General features: G+C 26.7%; 1 protein-coding gene across 3 annotated transcripts; it reads right to left on the bottom strand.

The window, feature by feature from the left end:
• Positions 1 to 1,800: 1,800 nt before the first annotated feature.
• Positions 1,801 to 24,077, bottom strand: LOC129981704 (nuclear exosome regulator NRDE2-like). Of its 3 annotated transcripts, none has more exons than XM_056092649.1 (12): positions 23,884 to 24,077; positions 22,704 to 22,823; positions 21,292 to 21,373; positions 19,896 to 20,036; positions 17,071 to 18,059; positions 14,953 to 15,210; positions 12,811 to 13,951; positions 10,198 to 10,389; positions 9,261 to 9,394; positions 6,291 to 6,409; positions 4,197 to 4,268; positions 1,801 to 2,100 (listed from the first exon to the last, which is right to left on the bottom strand). In XM_056092649.1, exons 2-12 carry the CDS (start codon positions 22,786 to 22,788, stop codon positions 1,960 to 1,962), a joined length of 3,354 nt encoding a protein of 1,117 aa, XP_055948624.1. In that variant the 5' UTR covers positions 22,789 to 22,823; positions 23,884 to 24,077; the 3' UTR covers positions 1,801 to 1,959. The 3 variants fall into 3 exon arrangements, with proteins under 3 accessions (XP_055948624.1, XP_055948626.1, XP_055948625.1); XM_056092651.1 differs by having other exon boundaries at positions 6,291 to 6,406; XM_056092650.1 differs by having other exon boundaries at positions 22,704 to 22,794.
• Between the last annotated feature and the right edge of the window lie 1,722 nt (positions 24,078 to 25,799).

Here is a 25,799-nt window from a genome sequence, read left to right as displayed (position 1 = left end):
AAGCTTACATAAAAATGATAGCATCATCACTAATTCAAGTTATAATAGAATAACCTGAATTAATGATGCTAGGGAAAGCTAAAATTTGTTATTTCTGATGCTGTTTTATTTTCGTAGATTGTCTGAATAGCATCTCAAACTTGAAAGAATATATTGACTGCTGTTACAAGGGTATGTAATTATAATAATTCTAGTCATTGGAGTATGTATGTCATTTTGTAGAGACATAACACTCACATTAAAGGTGATGTGTTGAATATAATGTTTCTATGAAAGTTTCTGTCAGAAAAATTGTCTAATGACTTACAACAGTTTTCTGATAATTGAAACATTTTGAAGCCAGATTATGACTTATTGACATTCTATTCAATAAGAATGTTGTTAGCTGAAATTTCCATTAATTTTACACATTACTAAGTAATAATACCTGCAACAATTTTGCTTACATTCATATTACATTATTAAAAACTATCAGCTCTTTTCTGGATACCTTGCAACTTTAATGCACAGCTATGTTAATTGCAATGATTTAAAAACAAAGATAATTTTTTTAAAATCCTTATTCTTTAGATAACTATAAAAAAAAAAACCTGTAAATTCTGGAGAATTAATCATTCAAATTAGGATAAGGCACCAGAAAAAAATATTTTTCTTATGAACTAAAGTGTGGAAACTGTAGAAAGATCCAATACACAGTCATGTAGAGCATTGGACCACAATTGCAAATGATGATGCACGAAACAGTTGAGTTCATTTTGCATATGCATTAGAATATTGTTAAGCTTTCTATTTAATAACGTAAGCATAAGATTTATATAAGGTTTTAATTTCTCCTAAAATTAAATCTCACTTATTATAAATCTGAATGTTTGTATCTTTTCACTATTGAGAATAAAAAATGAAATATATATATTTCTTTTAATCAAAATATGATATCAGTGTAAGTAAAGGCTATTTTCAATCTTAATTTTCAAAAATTCTTGTATTTGAAGGAATCCACCATAACAAAATATTACAGCTAATAAGTAATTATATCATGCAAACTCAAACCATCAAAAAAGTAATTAATATGAGCATGTAGTGATTCAAAAACAACTACAGCATTCGTATAAAGTACATAGCTTTCCACATTTCAATTTGAAATAATCAATTAAGATTTAAAGAAGCTAAAAAATTTTTATGAAAATTAAAAAGAGATGGTAAAATTATAATAATAAATAATAATATAAATTTAAAAAATGCACACAAAAGATGTATCGTCAAAATATTAAGAAACATCAGTAATAATAGACGTGAAATGGTAATTTTGACAGTGATCAGCTAAATGTGTTAATAAATTGAATCTTTCATATTAAATTCATCAGGATACATAAAATAAAATTTATAATAAAACCCTTAAAAACATATATGACAAGATTTCCAGAGTGTTGGATTATATCATTTTTTAGATACAAGTTGTGCCTTCTGTAGATATATATGTTGTGAAAAGTTAGCTTTTAATCACATTTTTTAAAATTTGTTCATAAACTTGGAATCAAAAAAAAATTTTTTTTTAATGAAAGTTTAAAAAATTCTAGATTAATGCACCAATATAAAATTATACTTCTGATCACAAATAAGATTTAAAAAAATAATTAGTACTTCAATCTATTATTTTTCTTTACATATGTACTTTTGAAATGTAAAAATAAAATGTAAATGTTATTCAACAAATAAATGGAAAAGTAAATAAATTAATTATAATATTAAATTGGAATTTATGACTGTAGTACAAAAACTGTGCCTCCACTTCTTGGTATCAAATGCATCTGTCAACTAAAGTTGTGCTTTAAAAAAATTTTTTTATACTTTATTATTAAACATATTTCTTATAAATTCTGTACAAAATATATATACAATATATTTTACACATATATTACAATTTTATATAATTTCTTATAGATAAAAAATTTTGTATTCTTAGGAATTTTGAACTCCATATTCCTTTAGAAGTTTAATTTCTTCTAGAGGTGTACGAATGTGAATCTGTTTTTCTACCATGAAATCAATTGTTTGTTTTAGATCATCTGGGAAATATTCTATACCATCCATTATTAACTCCTATAAGTAAAAAAAAACTATGCAATTATAAGGAAACTGAAAAATATATAGAGAGATTGTTTTATAAAAAAGGAAACAAACATTTATTTTCTTAAGTATTGCAATTTGACATATACTTCCAGTTGCAAAGTTTCATCAAATAAGGTATTCAAATGATTGAGAATATTTTAGCTTCTATAGACTTTATAAAAGAAAATAAAATGTCACAATTTTTTTTTTATTTATTTATTTTTTATATATATATATGATCCCTATATTGAAAAAAGTATCAATCAGTAGAATATTTTTCTTACAATCATCTACACACTTTCATGCATCTATCTGTAAAATTTGTCAAGATAATAAAATGTAAGCTTATTCACTTAGGAAATTTTTTTATTGTGTGTATTCAAGTGTTTGAAGAAAGGCTTTCTTTGTAATTTTCAGATATTATGAAAGATTATTAGAAGAGAAGTATCAGAAAATAACACAATTGTCAACATTTAGTTTTAAAAAAATGGTTAGGCAATACATTAATTAAAGTGCTTAAAAACTTGTTCAAAATAAACACCTATACACAGGTGTATTCTTTTAATAGTACTTGCACATATGCAATCAAACTCATCTCTTATGATGTAAAGACAGGATTTTAATATTTCTGTTTTGATTAAAATGATAATTTTTTTTGAGAAATTATATTTCTCAAATATATATATATTTGATTTTACCTAAAGTAAGGCTCAATTATAAAATTTTAGACATTATTCATGTTATTAACTATGTAACTGTTTAACAATCCAAAGACTCAATGAGATATATGTCAATCATTAAAGACATGTCAATCATTATTTTGAAATATTCTCTACATTGTCGGTTTTTGAATGTTGATTTCTGGGCTGACCATTCATACATTAACATGGGGGAAACAAAAAATGTCAAAATGTCCATTTCTGCATCACATATATAACATCTCATTCTCCCCATGCCTATCTAGGAAAAAAGGATTGTAGATTGTGATCGCTAAATCATTCTGAGAAAACACTTCTTAGAACAATGCTGAAAATAAATTTGTTTTCTACAAATAGGCTGGTATTAGAATTACATAAAGCATAAATCAAAATCAAAGTTAAGTTGTTGGCCAATCAGTAAAAAAACATTATGTGATATTAGCAAATTTCTTTCAAGTCATGATGATTGGATGATTTGACTATTTGACAAATCTTTGCATAACAATTTTTTTGTTTTGAATAAATATATATGCAAACTTTATATATGCGTAGATGATTGTATGAGAGACATTTTATCAATTGGCCTTTTTTCACTATAGGGGATGCATAAAAATTTAATTTTTTAAACTTTCTATAATAAATTTTTACAGAAGCCAAATTGTTTTCTTACAATTCCCCACTTTATTTAATGAAACTTTGTTACTGGAAGTAAATACAACATTTCAGAAAATTAAGGTTCGTTCCACTTTTTTGGGACATTCTGTATATATTTTTAATAAAATGTGCATAAAAATCAGATTTTTCAAGATATAATGCTTCAAAAAGTTGTTCTTTTAAACAAAAAGCATAAAAAGGAAGTCTTGATTTAAAATCATTACAAACAATTAAAAAAATCTTGTCTTTTTATACAAATACAAATTAAATTGTAAAATATTAATCTGTAAGAATATTTTCAAAATGTAACTTTTTTATCTTTGAAAACATATTTTATTCAATCAATTGTTAACATGAGGCAAATTTGCAATTGTAAATTTAAAAGTAAAATATTTAAAAGCATGATAAATCATATCACTTAAAAATAATAAAAAAAAAATGTTATGCCTCTACCAAAAATTGCAAAAAAAATAATAATAATAATAATAATTAATATAATTTATATTTCTAATGCATTTAAAATGCCCAAAATATTTTATAGCAAAAGAAAAAAAAAAGGTCATTATAAAATTGTCATTATGATACAAGGTAAAAAAAATATGATTATAAAATCTCTTAAAAATCTGTATTTTAGATTTTCTGTATTGATACACAGTAAATTACAAAAAGATAAAACACAATCATAAATTAAATTTTTTTTATACATTTATATGACATAAAATATGATATAATTACCTTTGACCATCCACAATTTTGCAGTGCTCTATGAAATATACTTTTAGCTTTCTCAACTTCATTGTTAAGAATCTGAAACAAATGAAGAAGATTATGTAATTTTCAGCATGATTTTATTCAATTCATTATCAATAATTTAAATCTAACAGATAACTTTCAAAAAGACAAATTTACAAGTAATAAAAAAGGTGATTGACATAAAAAAAAAATTATGTTCGTAAAAAGAAAAGAAAGTAGGAAAAATGCATCAGTGGCACAAACTTTTAAACATACATAAATTTCAAGTTCACCTAATTCTATTTTATTTTAATTTAAGTATTTAATGCAAAATTTAACATTAAGTTTACCAAGGGGTCATTTTGACCCCTCTGAGAAAACTTTTCATTAATTTTCTTTAAGAAAATTATTGCCGTATTTTATGAGAATATTTTAATTAATTTTTACTTATATTTATAAGACATATAATCGCAAATATTTTCTTTTTCTTTTTTTAGTTTTGGAGGAATTTAAATAGTATACCAACTTTTACCAAAGGGGTCATTATCATTTGAATAAATATTGTTGAAAATAATTAAATATACATTTATAATTAAATATGTAAAGGTTTGATAGAGACACACATAGATATAGGTATAAGTATAGAAATAAGTATGTGTTAGTGAAATGTGTGTATATATGAAGCAAGAAGGTGAAGATGATGGTAGAAGGCATTGAAGATCTAGATTAGAAAATAAACGCAGAGGAACTACCTTTTCATCATACAAAACCTCAACAAACAGATTGAAAATACTAAAGGTTTTTTACTTTAAATTCAAAATAGATGGGTCAATTTATATTTTTTCTAATCAAATACCAAAAGGGTTCACTTTAGCTCCTATGGTAGAAATAGGTATATGCCAACTCTAGGTAAACATAGTGTTAATATCTATTTTCAAAAAAAGTCTAACAAAAAAATTAATATAAAACAGACAGTTATATAATTAAAAATCAATTATTATTTTATGGATTGTGGTTTCATCGTGAATTCAACATTGGAATGTGTATGATGTCACCCAAAACTCTATCAACTGCATCCATGGTAGAACAGATTACTTGTAATACAATAATTAATTTTATGAAAATGAAAAATTATAACCTTTTGTATTGTTATAAACTATTTGAAAACAATAATAAGTAAAAATGCTACAGAGTTATACAACCTTATTTCATTCAAAATATAGAACAGTTATAAATGACAGAAATAAATTGATTAAAGAATGGTTCTCTCAAAATAAAATTCAAATTAAGAAGTTTAGGATTACGTAGGTAACAAATAGTCTCCATAGAACTGAAATTCAATTTTTAGGTATTTAACACCTTGACTGCCATGGTGATCACTGTTAACTGGCAGATCCATATAAATTACAGAAATTCAGTACAGCAGTCAATGTGTTAATATTCAACAAAAATGAAGTTGATTTTCTTGAATCAACTACAATGGAATTTTGTTTAATGTGCATAATTTGTCCCTGAATCTTTCTCATAATGAAAATGCTTGTATATCTACAATATAGATTATGGAAGCTATAATCACAACATTCTTTATTTATTACGGCAAAGTTAAAACATATCATAGAAATAGGTAAACACTCTTTTTATTTAATGGAAATAAACAAATACAGGAGAATACAAAATATTTAACTGTAGATATATTTACAATTTAGTTTTTCTCCAAAAAAATTTAGTTGAAGTTTTTTAAAAACTTCATAAGTACTTACTTTTAATAACATTTTTTTTTATCACACAACGGTTAATAGTCTACAATTATAATAACTCTGAATTAACTGTAATAATTTATTTAACACTTTTTATGTTAATTGAATTGAATAAATGCGTAAGAAATTTTTGCTTAAATCTTGTTGAATAAATAGCAAGCATTTTATTAAAGTAGATATAATTTCAAAATATATTTTAGGGCCAGGATTCAATGACAAATTTTAAATCTAGAAAGTATTTTTTGAAAATGTAAAGAATTTTCTTAAACATACATTAATTAAGTCATCTCATAAAAAGCTTGTATAAAAAAGAAATAACAATGGCAATTAGAAAACATACCTCAAATTTCAAGTAGGAACGCCATAAAATAGGAATATATGCACATGTTGAAGAATTCAAGGCTTTTTCATAAAGAGATCTTATTTTCCAGTGTATACCCATAGATGATGGCAAAACTTCTGAAGAGAAAATTAAAATATAAAATAAATGAAGGAGGCAGAAATTTTTTTTTAAAGTCATATATATGAGTAGCAATCTAAAATTTAAACTTAAAATTTGTTTTGACAGATCAATTATTGCATTAAAAATAGCTAGCATATTATATTGATAATTATTTCTTTCAATTAGCAGAAAGTATATTGTACCAAATACAAAATATTATTTAACAAATAATATTGAACTAAAAAGGTATCACTTATGATACCAAATGCTAAGACGGAAGAAGATATCATTCAAAATAAGGGGGAAAAAAAGAAATGTGGTTAAATATTTTATATTAAAGATATTAATCTTTTTATTATTCAAGGTATTCAAGTTTTTCATGACACTAAAACAGAGCAGTTTGTATGAATTAAGTAGGGAACTGCATATCATTGCATTAGTGCATTTCATTTTGAACATATAATAGATTTAACCTTTAAGCTTCGGGAACCCAAACTCAGAAGAGCTATTTTGAATATGGGCATTCAGTGAGAAAAGCTAGAAGATGCTTTCCCCTTCTTTTAAAGGCGATTGTTAGAAATAGCCTTTCCGATTTCGACCACCCGTAGTGGCAATTGGTCACCTGTCCTCTCCGTCGTAACCAGGATGCTTTTTTGCGGTTTTACCATGTCCGAACCCTAGAAAAAGCTTTTTATCGCAGTTTTTTTTTCTTCTGAAACATTAGTTTACTAATTCTGTAGGAGAAAGTACTGAATTAAATATTGTGACATTAAATAAATTGCAATTAGGATAACTGCTGCATAGTTATTTAGAACATTAAACAAAATATTGTCAATTTTTTAATCATATTGGTAATTAAATAAATTTCTCAAGCATTATTGAAGCTGTAAATTGAATTCTTATAAAGTTTGAACACATAATTGTGAAATTTATTTTATTATTCTTCTAACTCATCAAATTTGATAAAATGTGACGATTTATATATCATGCATAAAGATCCTAATTATTTATATTTCCTTTTTAAAAATATTCCCATTTCTTTGTGCATAACACAAATAACAATCATCTGCAGTTTTGTAAATTAAAATATCTTTGAATGTTTTAGTATTAATAAATTGCGCACACAGAAATCGAATATATTTTTTATTCCTAACATAGTTCGGACGGTTTTTAATACAATTACTTGTAACGTTTTCCCTATTCTATTGTCAATTCTTATAATTTATAACATTTTTTTTTTTTTTTTTTTTTTTTTTTGCTGAGAATTTCAATTACTTATTGAAATTCTCAGCAGTGTAGTATTTTTGAAAAATATGCTCGATTTTGCAGACAATCAATAACTGAATTATACCAAAAAATAATGTTTCTGCAGAAAAATTTACTAATATGTAAGTAATCACCAGATTTAAGACAATTTTAAAAAGGTAAGATTAGATATGGTTTACTTAGAATTCGATATATAGGATTACATTGCGATAATATTACACTGAAAAGTAGATAGCAAAAAACTTTGCAAAATATTTCTGGCATTCTAAATGATCAGCAATCGTTATTAAATAGAAATATTTTTACTAGCAGCTGATTTAGATTATCTTTCAGAAATGCTTAAAATTAAATCTAGAATTCCAGACTTTTTTATGCAGCTACTTTATTTTATTTCAATACAAATATTTCTGGAATAATTTAAGTGTCTAGTAACTTCTCAGTGAATTGAAATGAAGGTATAAGGATTTTAATATTTCTCTTCTGATATAGAAAAACTACTAATTATTATTTTTGATAGATTTTAACAACATCCTTCAATATTTTAAAATTAGAAGTACAACTTTTAATGAATAATTAATTATAAATTATTAAATCAATCATCTTCATAAATTATGAAAAATAATGGTGAAACCGACAGCTTACTTAAAAATCAAAACCAAAATGTATTTTTAGCAGGAATATATACAGTATTAATCAAGTATTAAAATTTAAAGCTGAAAAAAATTGTAAGTTGTGGATTATTTAATACTGTGTTAGACTAATAGATTAGTGACTGGGAAGTATATATACCAAAGGCACCAGTGGTGGTGGTGGGGGGAGTAAGCATGATGACAAAACAAATTGTTTTGTCAATTTTTAATATAAAATATAATGACAAAGTGGGGGGGGGGAACGAGGTTCCATTTAGTTTTTCTGCATCATTTGTGACAAATGGGAGTGAAGAAGTAACAATTTGTCTAGGGTGCCGATTATCTTCATAATACCATTCCATCAGAAATGAAATTTCAAGTAATTCTTCTTGTTCAAATGTTTAGTAAATTCTTTCAAGTAAATTTTTGGTTCAAATATTTAGACGAATAGTTGGGCCCAACTATAAACATATATTATTATAAAGTTACAAAATTATATTAAGTTAAAATATTAAGGAATTTATAAAGTTAAAAATTAAGAAACAGGGGAAAAGACGAAAGTTTTCAATCAAGTACTACTCACAAATAAAATTATGCAAACTCATTCCATACCTATTAGGAATGTTATGTAAAAAAAAAAAAAAAAAAATGCCGCCAAAGCAGGGTTCACAAGACTTACTAGCACCAACAATGATTATATCAACTGCTGGACGAAATCTCCTGACTCTAAGAGCTGCGACACAAAAGGGAACAACTGTACTATAGAGAAGGTATTATTGATGATACATTTGTACAAATATGATGATACATTTGTACAAATATGATGATAAATTTGTACTTTTATGATAAATATGTTAAATTTGTACAAATATGATGATAAATTTGTACTTTTATGATAAATATGTTAAATTTGTACTTTTCTGTAAAGAGGGGGAAAATAATGAATGATAAATAAAGTATTGGTGATTTTTACCATAAAATTGCCAATCAGCACTTGAATTGCTCTTAGTAGAAAGGGAATAGGAAATTGAAAGCTCTGATGCGAGTGCAAAAATCCACGTTATAGGTTTTGTTTTAGATGGTTCCTTCAAGATGCTAGCAAAAAACCTAAAAAGAAAATGAGGTGTTTTAGATTTACCTATAACTAGTCGCCTTTGATGGCAATATGGTTCAACAAGCATATTGGTTATATTTAGTTTTAAATATAATTTCATGTCTATGATGCCCTCAAAAGCCAGGCACTAAAACCCTTTTATTTTAATGGACTTGCATATGTTTCATTCACTGTGTACATAAGGTAGACCAGTCCAACATAATAGAGCAACTAAAAATGTAAATGTGTTTCATCTATTTTCTAAATTTCGTGTTATTATGACTTCAATTTTTTTTATTTATCTTGTGAACAATATAGATATTAAAAATAATCCTCCTTCTTTAACTTCCATCAATTAAAAAAATCCTACTAATTCAACATTGGATGAACCACTGAAAAAAATTTAAAATGTCAAGGCAGCTATATAATCTAATTAAATTTATAAAAAATTCATACAAGTATTAAATTGGCATCATTAAAAAGGTAGTTTTAAGATTTTTAAATAGTGCAAAATTCATTCTGAACAATAATATTTTCTGGTGTTATTTAAAAAAAATTTCAAAATTTCATTTAACTTTTAAATGATCGATTTGAAATTATAATTAAAATAATCTCAAAAAAATTGCTGCCATTTGTACATTCCCATTCTTCAAAGTACATATGTATTAGCTGTAGATGAAATGATCTAGCCTGCAGAGTGCCAACACATATACACACACATTCATCTTTATTATTAGTAGAGATTATTTACAATAATGCAAACATATGAAAATATATGAACAAATATATGAATTTATAGAAATTTATTTGTATTTACCTTCTTGTGGGACTCACAACAGCTGATGCACTTCTCCATTTCACTAGTATGTGCAGAAGTCTAGCATTATTTGGATACTGTTTCACTGAATCATACAAATAAAGAAGGAGAGGTTTCATTGAAACCGTGGAATTTCTTGTATGGAAATTGAGTAATTCAGCTTGAAAAACACAGATTTCTTCTAAAATATATCTGTTTTAAATATAAAATTATATATTTATTAAACTCATTTCATTAATAAAATATTTTTAAAATTTTTCAAACTTCTTTTCTTTAAAAGAGCACTGTTTATATCTATTTTTAAAAAACCATGACATACTAAAAAGAACTGAAAATAAAAAAATTCCTTAATAATAAATATTATGTATAAAAAAATAATTTAGCTTTGACTTTGTTGTCAATTTGTGTAAATTCATAATTCTAATTTTTTTTTTTCAAGTTTCTTGGTACTTAAAACTTTTGAAATTTTAGAAAAGCTTGCCATCAATATGAAATAAGAAAAAAATGTGCTTTTATACAATGATATATACATATTAAATAAAACTAATGACATAAAAACTGCATTTGATAGATTGTCGACATAGTTAAATGAATGCTACCAAAGATTTGCCTGTTTTCATAAGATATTCTGTGCAACTTAAAGAGTAATGATGTTGAAATAAGTATTCAGCACAAAGGTCAAATTTATGTCTTAGTTCATTCCTGTGTCTGCCTTTCATCCCGTCAGTGGGTCGATAAACTGAAGAACAAGCATGCTAGGGAACTAACACTGGGGGTTCCGTGTTAGGCTGACCACCTTGCTGAGACATATGCCTTGTATCCCAGGGCCCTCGATCAAGAAAGCAGATATGGGCACTGTAGGCCTTGGCCCACATGGTGCTGACGTGCCAGTGAGTTTAATTTAGTTCGATTCCTGAGTAATAATACGTTATTTACTATAGTTTTTCTAACTATTCGTACAGGCAAATATTTTAATTAATAAGTAAATAAAATATTATTTAAAATTTTTTTCTTCAAATGAGCGTTTTTAATATCTATTTTTAAAAAAAACTATAGTAGATTTTAAAAAATTGGAAATAAAAGTATTATTTTTGTAAAAACTGTTTCTTGGTATCTTAAACTTTTAATGTTTTAGAAAAGTTAATGTGAAATAGAAAAAAAAAAAAAAAAAAAACATGCTTTTATTAAATGATATATACATATTAAATAAAACTAATGGCATAAAAACTGCATTTGATAGATTGTTAGCACAGCTAACAGAAAGCTGCCGAAGATTTGCCAGTTTTCATCAGATAATCTGTGGGACATAAGGAGTAATGATGCCGAAATGAGTGTTTGGCACCAAGATCAAATTTACGTCTTGGTTGATTCTTGAGTAATAACACACTATTTGCTAGTTTTTCTAGCTATTCACAGAAGTAAATATTTCGATTAATACATAAAGTATTTTTTAAACACTGACTTCCAAAAGTATAACCTGTTTCTTTTTTAAACTCGTAATTAAATTAATGAAATAAAGTTAATAAATATGATTTATATGAAGGATGTTGGATAATATTAACATTATTTCATCTAATAAATGATAATGCTAAGCTTCATGGAGCTAGGTTTATCAAGGACAACAATTTAGGATACAACAATTTAAGTGTGAATTATGCTTGATTTTGTTACAAATCTGTAATGTTGCTTCCCACCACTGTTAGTTCAATCACTGGAAAGGCCGTTTTACGATCAGATCTGTTGGATGCTGATCGTATGCCGAATTAGTAATCTCACGAATTGGCGACAAAATAGATAATACTAGAATCTTCCAGTTGGCGGTCGAGCCAATGGGAACAGAGATATGCATGATTGTTCCAGAACAAACTTTGTCCGCCTCCGGGAAATATAACAGGCCGGCAATCTTAAGCCGAAGTCAGTCATGTATTGCGTCATCTAAAGGTTTAGAGTTGCATAGCGAGTCAACGGCTAATAATTGTATCTGTCCCACAAAGAGCAAGCGTTGTGTAGAGCTCAAGCGATTGCAGAATTGAGCTGTGTGCTGAATCCTGGTGTTTATTGTAGAAGGAGCATCGAGTCGTGTGAGATGTAGCTAGCCATGTAGTAGTGTGTCGGCAGTTGGATACAGCTAAAGCGAGGAGACAGTAGAGAATTGCACACGTTTGGAGAGACCGTAGAATGTAGCTACGTAGATTCCCTCCTCCCATTGAATTCTGTCTGCTTTGTGTGCTGTCGTTGTTATTACTACTAGTTTGCTACTATTTGTTGTAGTGTGCTGCTGTGTATTATGTGTGTTCGTCTTGGATGTATATTTGTTGCCTATGTTTTGTTTCTTCGTGTTTAATAAAAGTTGTTGTCATTTGGTACAGGGGCCTGTTGATTGTGTTTTTACATCGACCAACAAGTCGAAAGTACTCCGAGTAACAATATTAAAACTAAGTAAAATTTAATAAATAACTATTTAATGTATTGCTACTCTAATTCTAATATTCATTTGTTTGCAAATTAACACATAAAAATAAACTGTACTTTAAGAGTCTACTGCATATGTAGACACTGGTATGCTTTTATTTTCACATGAAGAATACGATTTTTTTAACTTTTGTTAATTACCTTTTTATTGAACCTGCCACTTTATTTTCCAAATGCTCGGATAATTCTTTCAATACTTGGATTGATGCATCAAGACCTTGAGTAAAATATTGCAGATAGGCAAAGCACTTAGCACAATCTATTAGAGAATATGAATGTGGATCTAAACAATAGCAGAGTTCACTTCTGGCACCCACTACTGAAGATAATTCTTGGTTCAAAAAATTCTTAAATCCTGATGCAGCTTTTAGAATCATTGTCGGTTTGATTAACTCATTATCATAAGGTGCATATTTTTCTCTACTACCAATATGAATTAAAAGCCAGATTACTTCACTATGGGAAAATAATTCATTATCAATAACACAGTCTTGCTGAATATTCAAGCTACAATCAACATAAGATCTAACAAAGTACCACAGTTCTTTCATTGCCGTAGTTCCAGAAGCAACTGCTAAGCTACTAGAAGTAAACAATGTTTCAGCAGTTTTCTTAGCCTTAGATTTTGAGCCACTAAGGAGCTCAGTTTTAATATATTCATACCATAACAATAAACAATTTCGATTCTCTGCTTCTTTCAATAAATTCTTAGCAAATTTCTTAACATTTTCAATTTTTTCAATATCAGATTCTAAAGCAATCTTTTGGAGGTATTTCAACAATAAAGATGATAGCAGAGTTCTGTACTTGGAGGAAAATTTCACTTTAGCTTGCAAAAATACATTTTTAATAAAATTTATGTACTCTGTACTCCAAAATCTAGAACTGAACTTAAGAGGATTAGAATCTTGCTCACTAAACAATGAATCACTTATTTTGTCACATAAGATATCAAAATTATCTACAGTTATCTGATTATTCATATCTTCTACACTATTAGAATTGCACCCAAATAAATGAGGATTATAACCCAGTAATTTTATAAAATTATGTACAAGAAGGAATCGATGCTCCTCATCAGGTATATGAAACATATATTTTGATACATCATCAAAGGAAACAATCCGATCGGCATCATCTATGTCATCAAACGTCTGGTCATATTCAGGATTGGGTCTCCATGGAAGCCAATGGTTATTTTCTCTTAATCTTTCAAATTCAAGCCATGTTTTCCATTCTGGGAATTTTTCATGCAGTATATCATCTTCAAAATTGTTTAAATCTACACAAAAAAAAGAAAAGAAGAATTTAAAATTTGGTGATATTTTTTGCTGCAATCAGATAACAGGGGGGGGGGATCTATTCTTTGGATGGTTACTTAAGAACTAATAAAATTACAAATATTAAAATTCAAATAATTAACACGAAATAGGATTCCTAATAAAAAATGTAATTGTCAGTATACAACCGAATAAGACCAAGTTTAAAGACAAGGTAAAATGAATTAATATATCCTTGCTAGTTTAAAATGTCAACACAGTAACAGAAAAAAATTACATGCATCAATATATATGCAACAATTTTGCATATTATTATTTGCATTATTCTGATATGCATGATTTTCTCTATTACAGTAACGACATTTTAAAATAACTAGAACATGTTAACTTGTTTTTCTTTTTCTTTTGATCTGGTCATTTTCAGCAGTACATTGATAATAAAAACATTCCTTATTATTTTTATTTTAAAAACTAGTTATTACTTATTTGAAAAAAATAATATATAAAATAAAAAAGACTAATAAACAAAATTAGGATATACCTTTTTACCTAAATTTCAGATTTCAGAAGCTCTTGAGGAACAAAATAATGACCATTTTTATGTGTTAACTTCTGAACTTCACACCCTCCATCTTCATTTACTGTGCACCCATACTAAGTAGCATGGTGAAAATCCACTATTTTTTCACTCCATATCATCCCCCTTTTTACAGGTTTTTTTCCCATCAAAATATTACCACTCCTCTGATATAACTTGCAATTCTCATGAATATCCAGATTGATTTTAAAATCATAATAAAATTTTTTGGATAAAAATAAAGCTCCCAAAAGATTTTAGATTTTCCTCCTTGGAAAATGATACTAAATAGGGAAACTTCACAAAGGCTGGCATAAATGCAAATTATTAGCAATGAATCAAATTAAGCTCTTTTATGAAATTTTATGAGAAAAAAAGAAAAATGTGAAAACAGTATTACAATTAAAAAACAATAAATTAACATACCTGACTCAGTGACTAGCTTAGTGAGAGAAATTTTCTTCTGTTTAACAGTATCAGACCATCCAATTGCACCATCTTCTCCAAAGCGAGGGGCACCACTGTCCCAGAATGGTTCCAAACAAATTATTTGTTGAGACACAGAAAATGTATAAGAAGTTGGTATTCTGAACAAATTAAACTCTATGAGACTCTGAAAGGTAGCAATTGCTTTTTCTGTGTAGCCACAACTTTTAATAATAAAACATAATTGGTCAAAAATATCTGTAAAGGAATGATCAAAAATTAACAAAATCAAATTGTACAGCTACCATTTGAGAAAATTAACAATATATTTTTTATGTGCTTACAAATACAGCAAACCCTAGCTGAATGCAGAAGTTATACTATTAGTGCATAACACACATAGCAAAATTGCATTCAGCAAAGCTAACTTACAACAGAAAAAAAAAAGTAATACATATAATTCGCATTCAGAAAATATGTATAAAAATGAATAAATATTTTTATAACAAAAAAAAAGTTAGTTGAAAGAATTTTCATAGCCTAATAACAATGTGCATGATACAATCATTATTATTTTTTTTAATGCTGGCAATTTTCACAAAGAATAATTACTGACATGTTTTAAAAATTTTACAATAATAAAGAGTGAAAAAAAAATTTATACTTCCCCTAAAGTACATCTTTTTATATTTGTATTAGTCTTCTTTTTTAAATCAAACAGACAGTTTTTGTGCCATCTTTAACAACTTGCTTGATTTCTTGTAAGGTAAAGTTTCTACAGCATTGCTATTTTCATTGACAACTTACAAAATCGTCCAATTCTTCATCTCTATAATCATTATTAATTAAACTTTTGGCTTCCCTTTCTTCCATATCAGAAAATAATTTATTATCAATTACATTTGTAGTATGTACAGCTTTTTGGGGAATGCTTTTCAATATAACAATATGGTCAATGCGGAAATTCTGAACAAGGAAATTAAACAGAAAAAACTTAAATAATTGTATATAACTCTATTCTGCAAAAGTTTATTTTATTCATAAAACTTAACTAATTAAATAATTTAATTTTTCATTAATAGATTGTTATAAATTTTAAAAAATTCCTTTCCTATCAATTAAAAAAAAACAAAAAAAAAACAGTGATTTAACAATTTTAAAATATTCTTCATGCATTTTTTTCAGTTACAAGAATACAATAATCACTGAATTGTGCATGAAATAAAATTAAATAATATTGCATATAGAATAAAATTAAATATTACATATAGAATAAAATTACATTTTGTAAGCAAATAAAAAAGGAAACCAAAATCAGAAGCACTCATTAATTATTATTCAATAATAACTTAGTAAAGTTATCATGATATTTAAAGAAAATTAATTATAACAATTGTAAAGAAATAAAAAAATATATAAAATGATTATATTTCAGTTCAAAATATCACTTATTTATCAAGACTAAACAGTTTAATCAAAATTTCAATTTAGAAACGGTTATGAAAATAGAATATTTCACCACGACTAAAATCAAATTGGACATACTTTCACAACAAATTTGAAAAAAAATGTAAGAAACATATTCACAGTATTTATGCAATTTCGAAACTGAAACATTCTTATTTCCAAAGTGAAACTAAGGAAATCACTTAAATGAGACTTCGGAAAATAGAAGGTTTTCACTGCTCATATAATGAAACAATATGAGCTTTTATAAAAATTTTAAAACAAGTGAGATAAAAAAAAAAATTATCACACATATGTATATAATTTTATTGCTTTAGAGTTTTCAAATAACATTAAAAACTAATGGAAAAATATAAAAGAAAACTTGGAATTCTAAATTGCATTTTAGCACAGAATATCAGAAAATACAAAATTCGAAAACATAGGATTCCCAACTGAGCATTCAACGTTCACACAAATTATTTATCATCAATAAATGTAATTATAATGAGTTTAATTTTGAGATCTAGAAGCAGAATTAAATAAATAGAAATATAAAATGATATATTTTTACAGCATACTTATAAAAATTAAATAGAATATATTTCAATAAATGATAACTAACATATTTAATTAAATATTAAACCCAAATTTAAGAGCAGTTTTACTTACCAAGCATATTCTTTATAATATCAGGAGGAACAGCATGAGATGTCATTGTTCCATCACTTAGATTGGATAATGTTCTGATACACTTAGCAAACACTTTTAAAATACGTGGAGTGCTAAAATATTGTAAATTTGATAAGATGAAAATAATATATTCTTTCCATACTTGAGTATTATTAGGATATAAAAATATTAATTCATCCCAATTGGATATAATCTTATCAGCTTTCCATATATGCCTGCATAAATTCAATCTTGCTACATTCAGCTGCACGTTCTTTGGATTATGTTTTAGGGCTTTATCCAAAATAGCTACTTTTTTTTCAATAAGATAAGATTCAGGCAAAGATTTGCTTCCTTCTTTAATTATGTGTGCATTATATAATTCATCTTGAAAATCAACAAATTCAAGCCATGCTTGAATATCATGAGGAGATTCCGATACTTTTTTATTGAACATGACAGTTTTGCTTCGTAACTCAGATTCAAGTACTGTTTCATCTATTGTTATGCTGGGACTCGATTTTGCTTCTGATTTTGCTTCAGGCATTTTTGTTTCTTTCCATGAAGAAGAAACTCCATCAAATCTCGCAGTAATCTGATCCTTGATGGAACTAACAGATTTTGAACTCTTATCACCTAAAGGAATGAAATTTAAAGTAATGCCAGAAAATTCATGCGAAGGAGGAGAGCAAGCATTGCTTTCTTTGGCAATTTTCATTAAAAGTTTCACAGATTTTTTATTAAAATAACGAGGTACATCAGTTTTAAAATTATCAATTGAAGCCTGTTTATATAAATTTTGTTCTTGTAAGCTACAACCAACAGGAATTCTGGGGAATAATTTATATTTTGCTATATTCTTCTGTTCAAAACAGTCATAGTAAATATTTTCAGGATCTGCTTTTCGATCTACTCTAAAGGCTCTTTCAAAGGATAAGCCAGTATCTTCAATGAAAGTCTTTTTATTCAACTGACTTCGAATAGAATCTCTAAAAAAGAAAAGGGAGAGTTCAACTTATACGAAAAACAAACATTTGTTTCCATAAAAATAATGAAGAAAAAAAAACTGCCAATAACAGTAACTAAATATAATATATTTAATTAAAATAAAACATCAGAAAATATTTCTACAAAATTTTAAAATATTCAAAAAATTCAGTAACATTTTTAGGGATTTTGTTATGGACATATTTTTATTTTAAAAACCTGCTGTTTTATTTTTTAGCTAAGGACAAATTAGTCATAAAAAAAATACCATTTTAGAAAAGAGAGAATGGATCGAGCATATAAATATCTATTAAATGAATCTTTAACAATATAAATTATCCATGAATCCATTATGAGATTGACTCATATAATCAGCCTCATTCAAAAATTCATATAAAATGCTAGCTACACATAATATAAGACAGAATGTATCAAAAAAGAGGGAAAAGGAGATATATGACAATATATCTGTCAGCAGTTTTTAATAAAACATTTAAAAAATATTCTTGCTTTTCTGTAAATGATGATACAGTACGATTTTTACATATGAAATACAAATTAATTCTAAATAAATAAAAAATGTGACAATGTATAAATAATCCTCCAACTTCCTATAAAGCATTTAAAAAAATGCCATAATTTAGGATAATAATATTTATAAAAAAGATTATATATTATATATACAATATCCTGATGAAGCAAATCAAAACCTTTTTTCTTATATGAATATGTTGTTTTTTAATTATATAAAGTGCTTCTTTCTTTTCCTGTCATTAATTCATAAAAAATAATCAGCAAAAATTATCAATATCCAATACAATTAAATATATTAAACGATTACATATGATTTAATACCAGTATCTGAGAAGTTTTTCTATTAAAAATAATATTAAATGAGATTAGAAAGGTCATTGTAATCTTAGTAAAGCTGCTCTTCTAAACAAACATTGCCTTACCAGCAATGGATTTATTTTAAAATCTATTATAGATTTGGAAAAAATGATAAATCTAGGAAAATTTTAAGATCTATTATGATTTCACTGTAGCTCTTTAAAAGATTGCTATAATCATATATATTTGCTAAATTATAATACAATAACTAAACAATTAATGAATTATATTTCAGTAATATTCTATTCTCCCAAGTATGTGGCTCTATTTTTTAATTCAAAATTCATTTTATTTAGAAGTACAGTTAAATTTTCATCAGGGGAAAGTCATAAAGAGCCATCAGTCATTTTAAAGAAATGAATCATTAATATAATGATTCATTTCCTCAAAATGAATAGTTATATTAAAGAAAAACTAAAAGAATAGTTGCAGCAGATCTCATCAAATTTTAAAGTCTGTATCCAGTTTAATCTGTTGTTGTTTCTTATGGCACTTGCCATGGACAAGCCCGCTGTTCGAAGACAGCCGATTTAAGCCTGAGGGGGGAGCGCCTCTTGTTTCTAAAGTAGCGCCAACTAGCGCCAAGAAGCCAGTTTAATCTAAATCAATCTATAAGAATATTGAGGTAAACTGAAAATTATTAAGGTATTGAAACAGAAAATTCTGATTAATAAAAATTTTAATAGGAGCTATCATATGTTAATATTTCCAAACAATATTCATGACATCATGGATATAGTAAAGGTACTCATCCTAAATCTTAACATTGATTTTGCTAGTCATGATGGAAGACAATTAATTTATTACTCTGATCACTTTCAAATAGCTTTCCATATGCTCAATAGCTTTCCAAACTCAGAAATCATTACAAAAAGTTCTTGGCTTTTACAAATCTAGAATAAAAATTTTCAAACAAAGTTTAAGAAATAGGGGAAAAGCTTTCTTACTCTTCTGGCACAAAGAAAGATTCTGGAGATGGAATGTGGTGTTGTTTTATATGTTCTTTTTTCTTCTTTTCTTTTTTCAATTTGTTTTTCTTTTTATGATGCTCTGCTTTTTCTAAATGAATTTTATCCTCATCAAATTTTCTGAAAACAAAATTTAAAAAAAGAAAAGGTTGAATTTATAATGATGTTAATATAAAATATAATTATACACAAGTTTGCATTGTTTTGCAAACTACCCATTAGAAAATAAAATTTTAAGAATGCACTAGAAGATAGAGAAATTTATATCTGCTGACAAATTTTATAGGAAAAAGCATTACAATAAAATAAAATGTCATAATTCCTAATGTTAAAATGCAGAAATTATTATCTCCAGATTACTTGCAAAAATTATAATTTACTATCTATCACATATTTAATTTATTTCAAACAATCAAAATGTGTATTTTTTCATTATAATATATTTCATATGTTGCAAAAAGTAGTACTTCATATAGATAAAATCTTATCTTTAAGTATTTGTTAAATTATATTTCTAAAAAAAAAACAAAAAAACATCAATAGAGTGTAAAATAATTCCAAAAAGATTGTAAAATTATATTATATTGACACAATTAAAATCACTTTAACATCTAACACTCATACACATAAAAAAGTATGGTAAATTGAATAGAAAAAAGATAGTTGGCTATATAATACAAAACAGAGGTAAAAATTTCAATTATTTTAAATGATTTGTTCTTGATAAGATAATTTAAAATGGTAGCAAGAATTAATAGACATGTAATTGATGATGCCAAATGAACTTCCAAATCACATTTAATAAATTATATAAGAATCTTTAATGCTTCATAATTATATTGAGAGACAGACAGTAACAAATGGTTCAGTGCTTTCGGAAACATGTTAAGGTCCATGTATCATTATATTTTCACTTCTATTTGTATGTATGAATGTATTTTATCTTTTGGAATATTGATGGTCTCTTTAGAACATAGGATTTCGCATATAATTATTAGTATGTAAAGAAAGTCTGGTGTATAAAAAGATTGAAAGCCCAGAAGGGGAAAGACACCCAAAAGAGATACGAGAGAGAGCAAAAATAGGGCTTTGCTCTGAATTAATAGCCCCTCCCTGTTTACCTGTGTAATACTATCCAGTTTTAGATTTGGAATCAATTTAACTGTCAAATAAGATATATAGCTGCCTTGCGTTACAATTTTATCTCAATATCACCCTGGGTTCTTGGATATGCCTTTGAGAGAAAATAAAGATTAGTACTGTACTAAAGATTTTCACTGTTCAATACAAAAAGAGCTTTCCAATATTTTAAAGTCTAAGTTATAGAGAAACGAAACAGTTTAGATCTTGAATCACTATATAAAAATGTTCTTACTCTTCCTGGATAGAACTTTCTTCAAAAGTAGCAGGGGAGTAACTGCTATTACATAGCCAGTCTTGGTTGCTATTAGATGCATCTAAATACAAAAGAAAGGGAGAAATATTACTCAATAAATGAAATAGCCATGGGTAATATGAAAGAAACTTAATATGATTACTCAATAATATATTAATTTATATAGATTATAAAATAAATCAGCTACCTAAGAGTTTTTGACATATGGTAATCATTCAAAAATATATTTCTCAACATAAAATGAACAATAAGATATTAAAATTATTTTTAAAAACAGATTCTTGATATATTAGTTAGATTAAACAAATGTTTAGACAATGACAACATCTGCAAAAAAAAAAAAAAATGTTTCATGCAGACCAATTATTTATTTTATTTCCACAGCATCAATTTCTATTAATAAATTTAAAATATTTGTCTTTATTCTACATGAAATGTGATTGAAAAAATTAAATGCTATGGTTACTTAAATATATGCAACAACTATACTATTACAGAATGTTAATAATTAAGTACTTATTAATTAATAGTGAAAAAACCAAAACTCACCAAATGTAGCACAAAAATTATCTTAACATTAAAACTAATTAAAAACTGATAAACATTTTTTTCTTCCCATTGTTTGTTTCTATCCAACAAAATTATTGCTAATCCTTTACCATTAATCAATAAGTACCAATTATTCTATTGCAATCAAATACTAAAAGTTGCCCATGATTTATTTCATACATACAAATAAAAATATGTTGCTTGAACTATTTAAAAATAATACATAAAATATTATAAATAAGATGTTTAATAAATAGTTGGATTCAATCATACAGAATTTAAAGATCATAGCTGAAAAAATATTCAACAATATTTGGAATAACACAATGTGTTCACAAATGAATATCCTAACTTTGCAAGGCTATTAAAAGAAATGAAAACAAAGAACAGCTTTATTTTTTATTGGAAATCAAAAATAATAGGCTGAAAGTGTAAATACAACACATTTTTAAGAGTTGAATTTAAACTTTCATCTGTTATTTTTTTATTTCCAATGAACAACAAGATTGTAATTTGCTTTATTTTGTTCAAAATAAAGCAAGGTACAATCCCTGCAAAATTGGGATATTTATAAGAATACCCTATATATTAGAGATCAAGAGGTTGAACATCCTCTTTGCTACAGTACTCCATTGAATAAATATAATATTTCACATAATAACTTTCATGAAAGGATTCCATAAGGATAATTTTGGTTCAACTATATTATACTAGAAAATATATAAACGACATGCAATATAAATGAAAATATAAATATACAATATAAAATAAAATATCTACAAAATACAATATAAATGAAATCAGATATAAGTTTTAAATGTCAATTATTTCCAAAAACAAACCTTCATTTCCTTGTGCTTGGGCAGAGTATGCAGGGAATAATGGAGTTCTTACAACAGAAGTTTGAGACTGTTCTTGACTGTCCATGCTTTTCTTATTAAATTAAAAATTCAATAAATTTGCTATGGAAAATTCAAAATTTTTTATTCAAGAATCTAATAAAATAATAATAAATTAATTTGAAAAGTGAATAAATTTGAAAATTATAACCAACTGTTCAGAATAAAATTTTAAAATTAAAATTCTATATAATAATATTTTTAACGACATAAATTAAATCAGGAGATTTATTTTGTATTAAAAAATTATATTCAAGATTTATCTTTGACTCACAAATATTTAAATAAAATCATAGTTCAAGATACAAATTTAAGATTTTACTTTAATCATAAATCAATATCTCAATGCTAAAACAAAATCTTTTAGTTTTTATAAATCATAATTAAAAAAATCTCAATTTCAAGCTTTTTAACATTTTTTTAATACATGAAAGTACAGAAAGATAAATTAAAAGATAGCATATTTAAAATTAATCGTGCAATAATCGACTATAATACGCAATAAAAGCGATAAAATCTAAAAAAAGATATTTAAAAATTTACTCAAGACTAAATAAAAGCTGAACAGAAAAAAATGAAACTTAATAAATAATTCTGATGTCTAAGTGAACCAGGCCATTCCATAAATAGTTAAATGCGTGATGGACAAGATTCACATTAAATTTACAATCTATTCAAACATAAGCAATCTTTTATAACATTTTAAAAAAGACGTTAATAGCAACTTGAATGATAATGAAAGAGTTTAACAATGGCTTTTGAAAATACTAAATGACTTATCAAGCACATATTGAATACAGCACACTGAGGCCTCAGTGTTGATAATTGTATTGATAATAGGATTCACTTCATAGATTTCCGAATATGGAGGAGCATTCGTACTTAGACCATTGCGAAGAATAATAAAAAAAAAAAAATCGGACATTTTTAAAAGGAAAAATACATATCTGTGTCGGAATTTTCAACTCAAACTTAATATTAAAGTGAATAAACAATCTCTAATTTAAGCTTTTATTCATGCAAATTTCTTTTATGCACGAGAAGAATATATTTCACCCTATATTTCAAACATTATCATTTGAAATAATTCTAATTTACAAATATTCCTTATAATTTTACTTACAAATTAATCATCAAACTTCGCAAACATTTCTTTATTTAAAATATATCTATATATTTTTTTCTACGATATCATTGGCTTCTAATACCGTATTTAAAGACTAGAAGTATGGAATTATTCCAATTAAGCGTAAAATTGTATGCTGCATATTAAAAGCTTTTTCATTTGCGAACCTACAACGGACCGTCAGTCTTTAGAATTTGTTTGTTTACTAACATTTGATTCGCAACTGCCTGTTGCCTAAAATGTAACCATAATATTCACATTTCGGTTATATGCACTAGAGGAAACCAATGGTAACCGAAACCGAACCGAGGGAAATTAGTAAAGTACAAATACTTTGAACACAAAAAATTATGTTGATAGGTAATTCTAATGTAATTATATATTATTTAGATATATTATAATTCCATTTGGAAACAAAATGACTATTTCGAGATGGACCTATTTTTCAAGCAACAACTGTGAAATTCGTAATTTCGAACCTTAGTCAGATGGCAAGTAAGATACCTAAGTTAGCATGCTTTCTTAGATTTCAGCACCACATAAACGGAAGAGCGTTTGGACCATGACATCAGACGACTGTATATGCGATAGATCTTTAGTGGAATCAGGTCTCGAAGCAGGTACCTCACCACTAGCCTCTGAGGCCGTAAGTAGAAGGAAAGAAAGAAAATGTAAAATTAATAATTTCAAAGCTTAATAATTGACCCCATATTTTTTTCAATAGGTGAGGGAAAAGATGCTAATTAAAACCAGAGCGAATGATCTAGGTGGAACTTTCTAACATTCTTCCTGATAAAAGAGTGTTTTATCCACCTCCCGCACATATATGGTGAAATGAGAAAGATCATTAAAGTCACGAGTGCTCAGCTCTTTAGTTTTTCTCAGAAAGACTAAACTTCCAGTCAATGGATTTGTAACATGTTGTAAAATATTTCACTCTGTTTATTTTTTGTCTTATGTATGTGTTCAATTTAAGATTGTGCAATATTATTTTCAATGTCTGAATACAAACCGTCCACCTATAACCTAAGAATTATTTGTTTTGTTTTGATTTAGCTTGTACTGTATGGCAACATCTTGTAAATAGTGTAGTTTGTTTTGAATGTGTTTGTCCGTTAATAAAGAACTGTGGAAAAGGAATGAATGTTTAAGAAGAGAATTCTTTGCGATTCGTTATTCCTTTTGCAGATTCTCCGTTTATTTTGATACGTCAGTGATTATTCAACAGTGGAGAAGTTATTCTTTCCCTTGATTTGAAAGATATAACGGTCTTTTGTTTATAAAAAAGCGAAGTTGCGTTTAAAAATACTTTACGGTGGATTTTGTTTTTGCATCTTACTCTCAAGCTTAGACAAGTTTTTTATTTGTTTCTCCTCATATTTCTACTCTGCTAAATTCATTTTGTACGAGGTAAGATTGTTCCTTTATATTTTGTGAATTTTTTCTTCATTGCAAGCTGAGTCGCACATTTGTATCAGTGCAAGACTTTAGTGATGAGTCCTTTCAATTGAATTCTGAAACTCTCGCCTTCAACACGATGCCTCAAATTACTGACATTTATTTTTTGAATGAAAAACCTGCCAAGGACCTTGTGCTAAATTTAGGTCAGAAACATTACGAGGAAATAAACGTTATTTTTTCTAATGCGAATGCTTCTTCTCAAATACCGCGCACAAACCCCATTCTGATGCAAACTTTCATAAAGCAAAATATCGACAGACACTCAAATATCATGAACATGAGATTTACCCGGCAAGGGAAACTAATTTTTACGACAAAGGATCCGGGATGCGCAAAACAACTTCTTAGCTTAGAGCAGATTAACGATACTAAGGCTACTTCAAACGTTATTTGGGAAGGAGTTACTTCTAGATTTCTGCTTATTGATATGCCCACATGTGTTCCACTCAAAG

Source organism: Argiope bruennichi, chromosome 8 (genome assembly GCF_947563725.1).
Source record: "Argiope bruennichi chromosome 8, qqArgBrue1.1, whole genome shotgun sequence".
In the NCBI taxonomy this organism is placed as follows: domain Eukaryota; kingdom Metazoa; phylum Arthropoda; class Arachnida; order Araneae; family Araneidae; genus Argiope; species Argiope bruennichi.
Note: the sequence above shows the minus strand (reverse complement) of the source record. Positions and strands in the feature narration are given on the sequence as shown.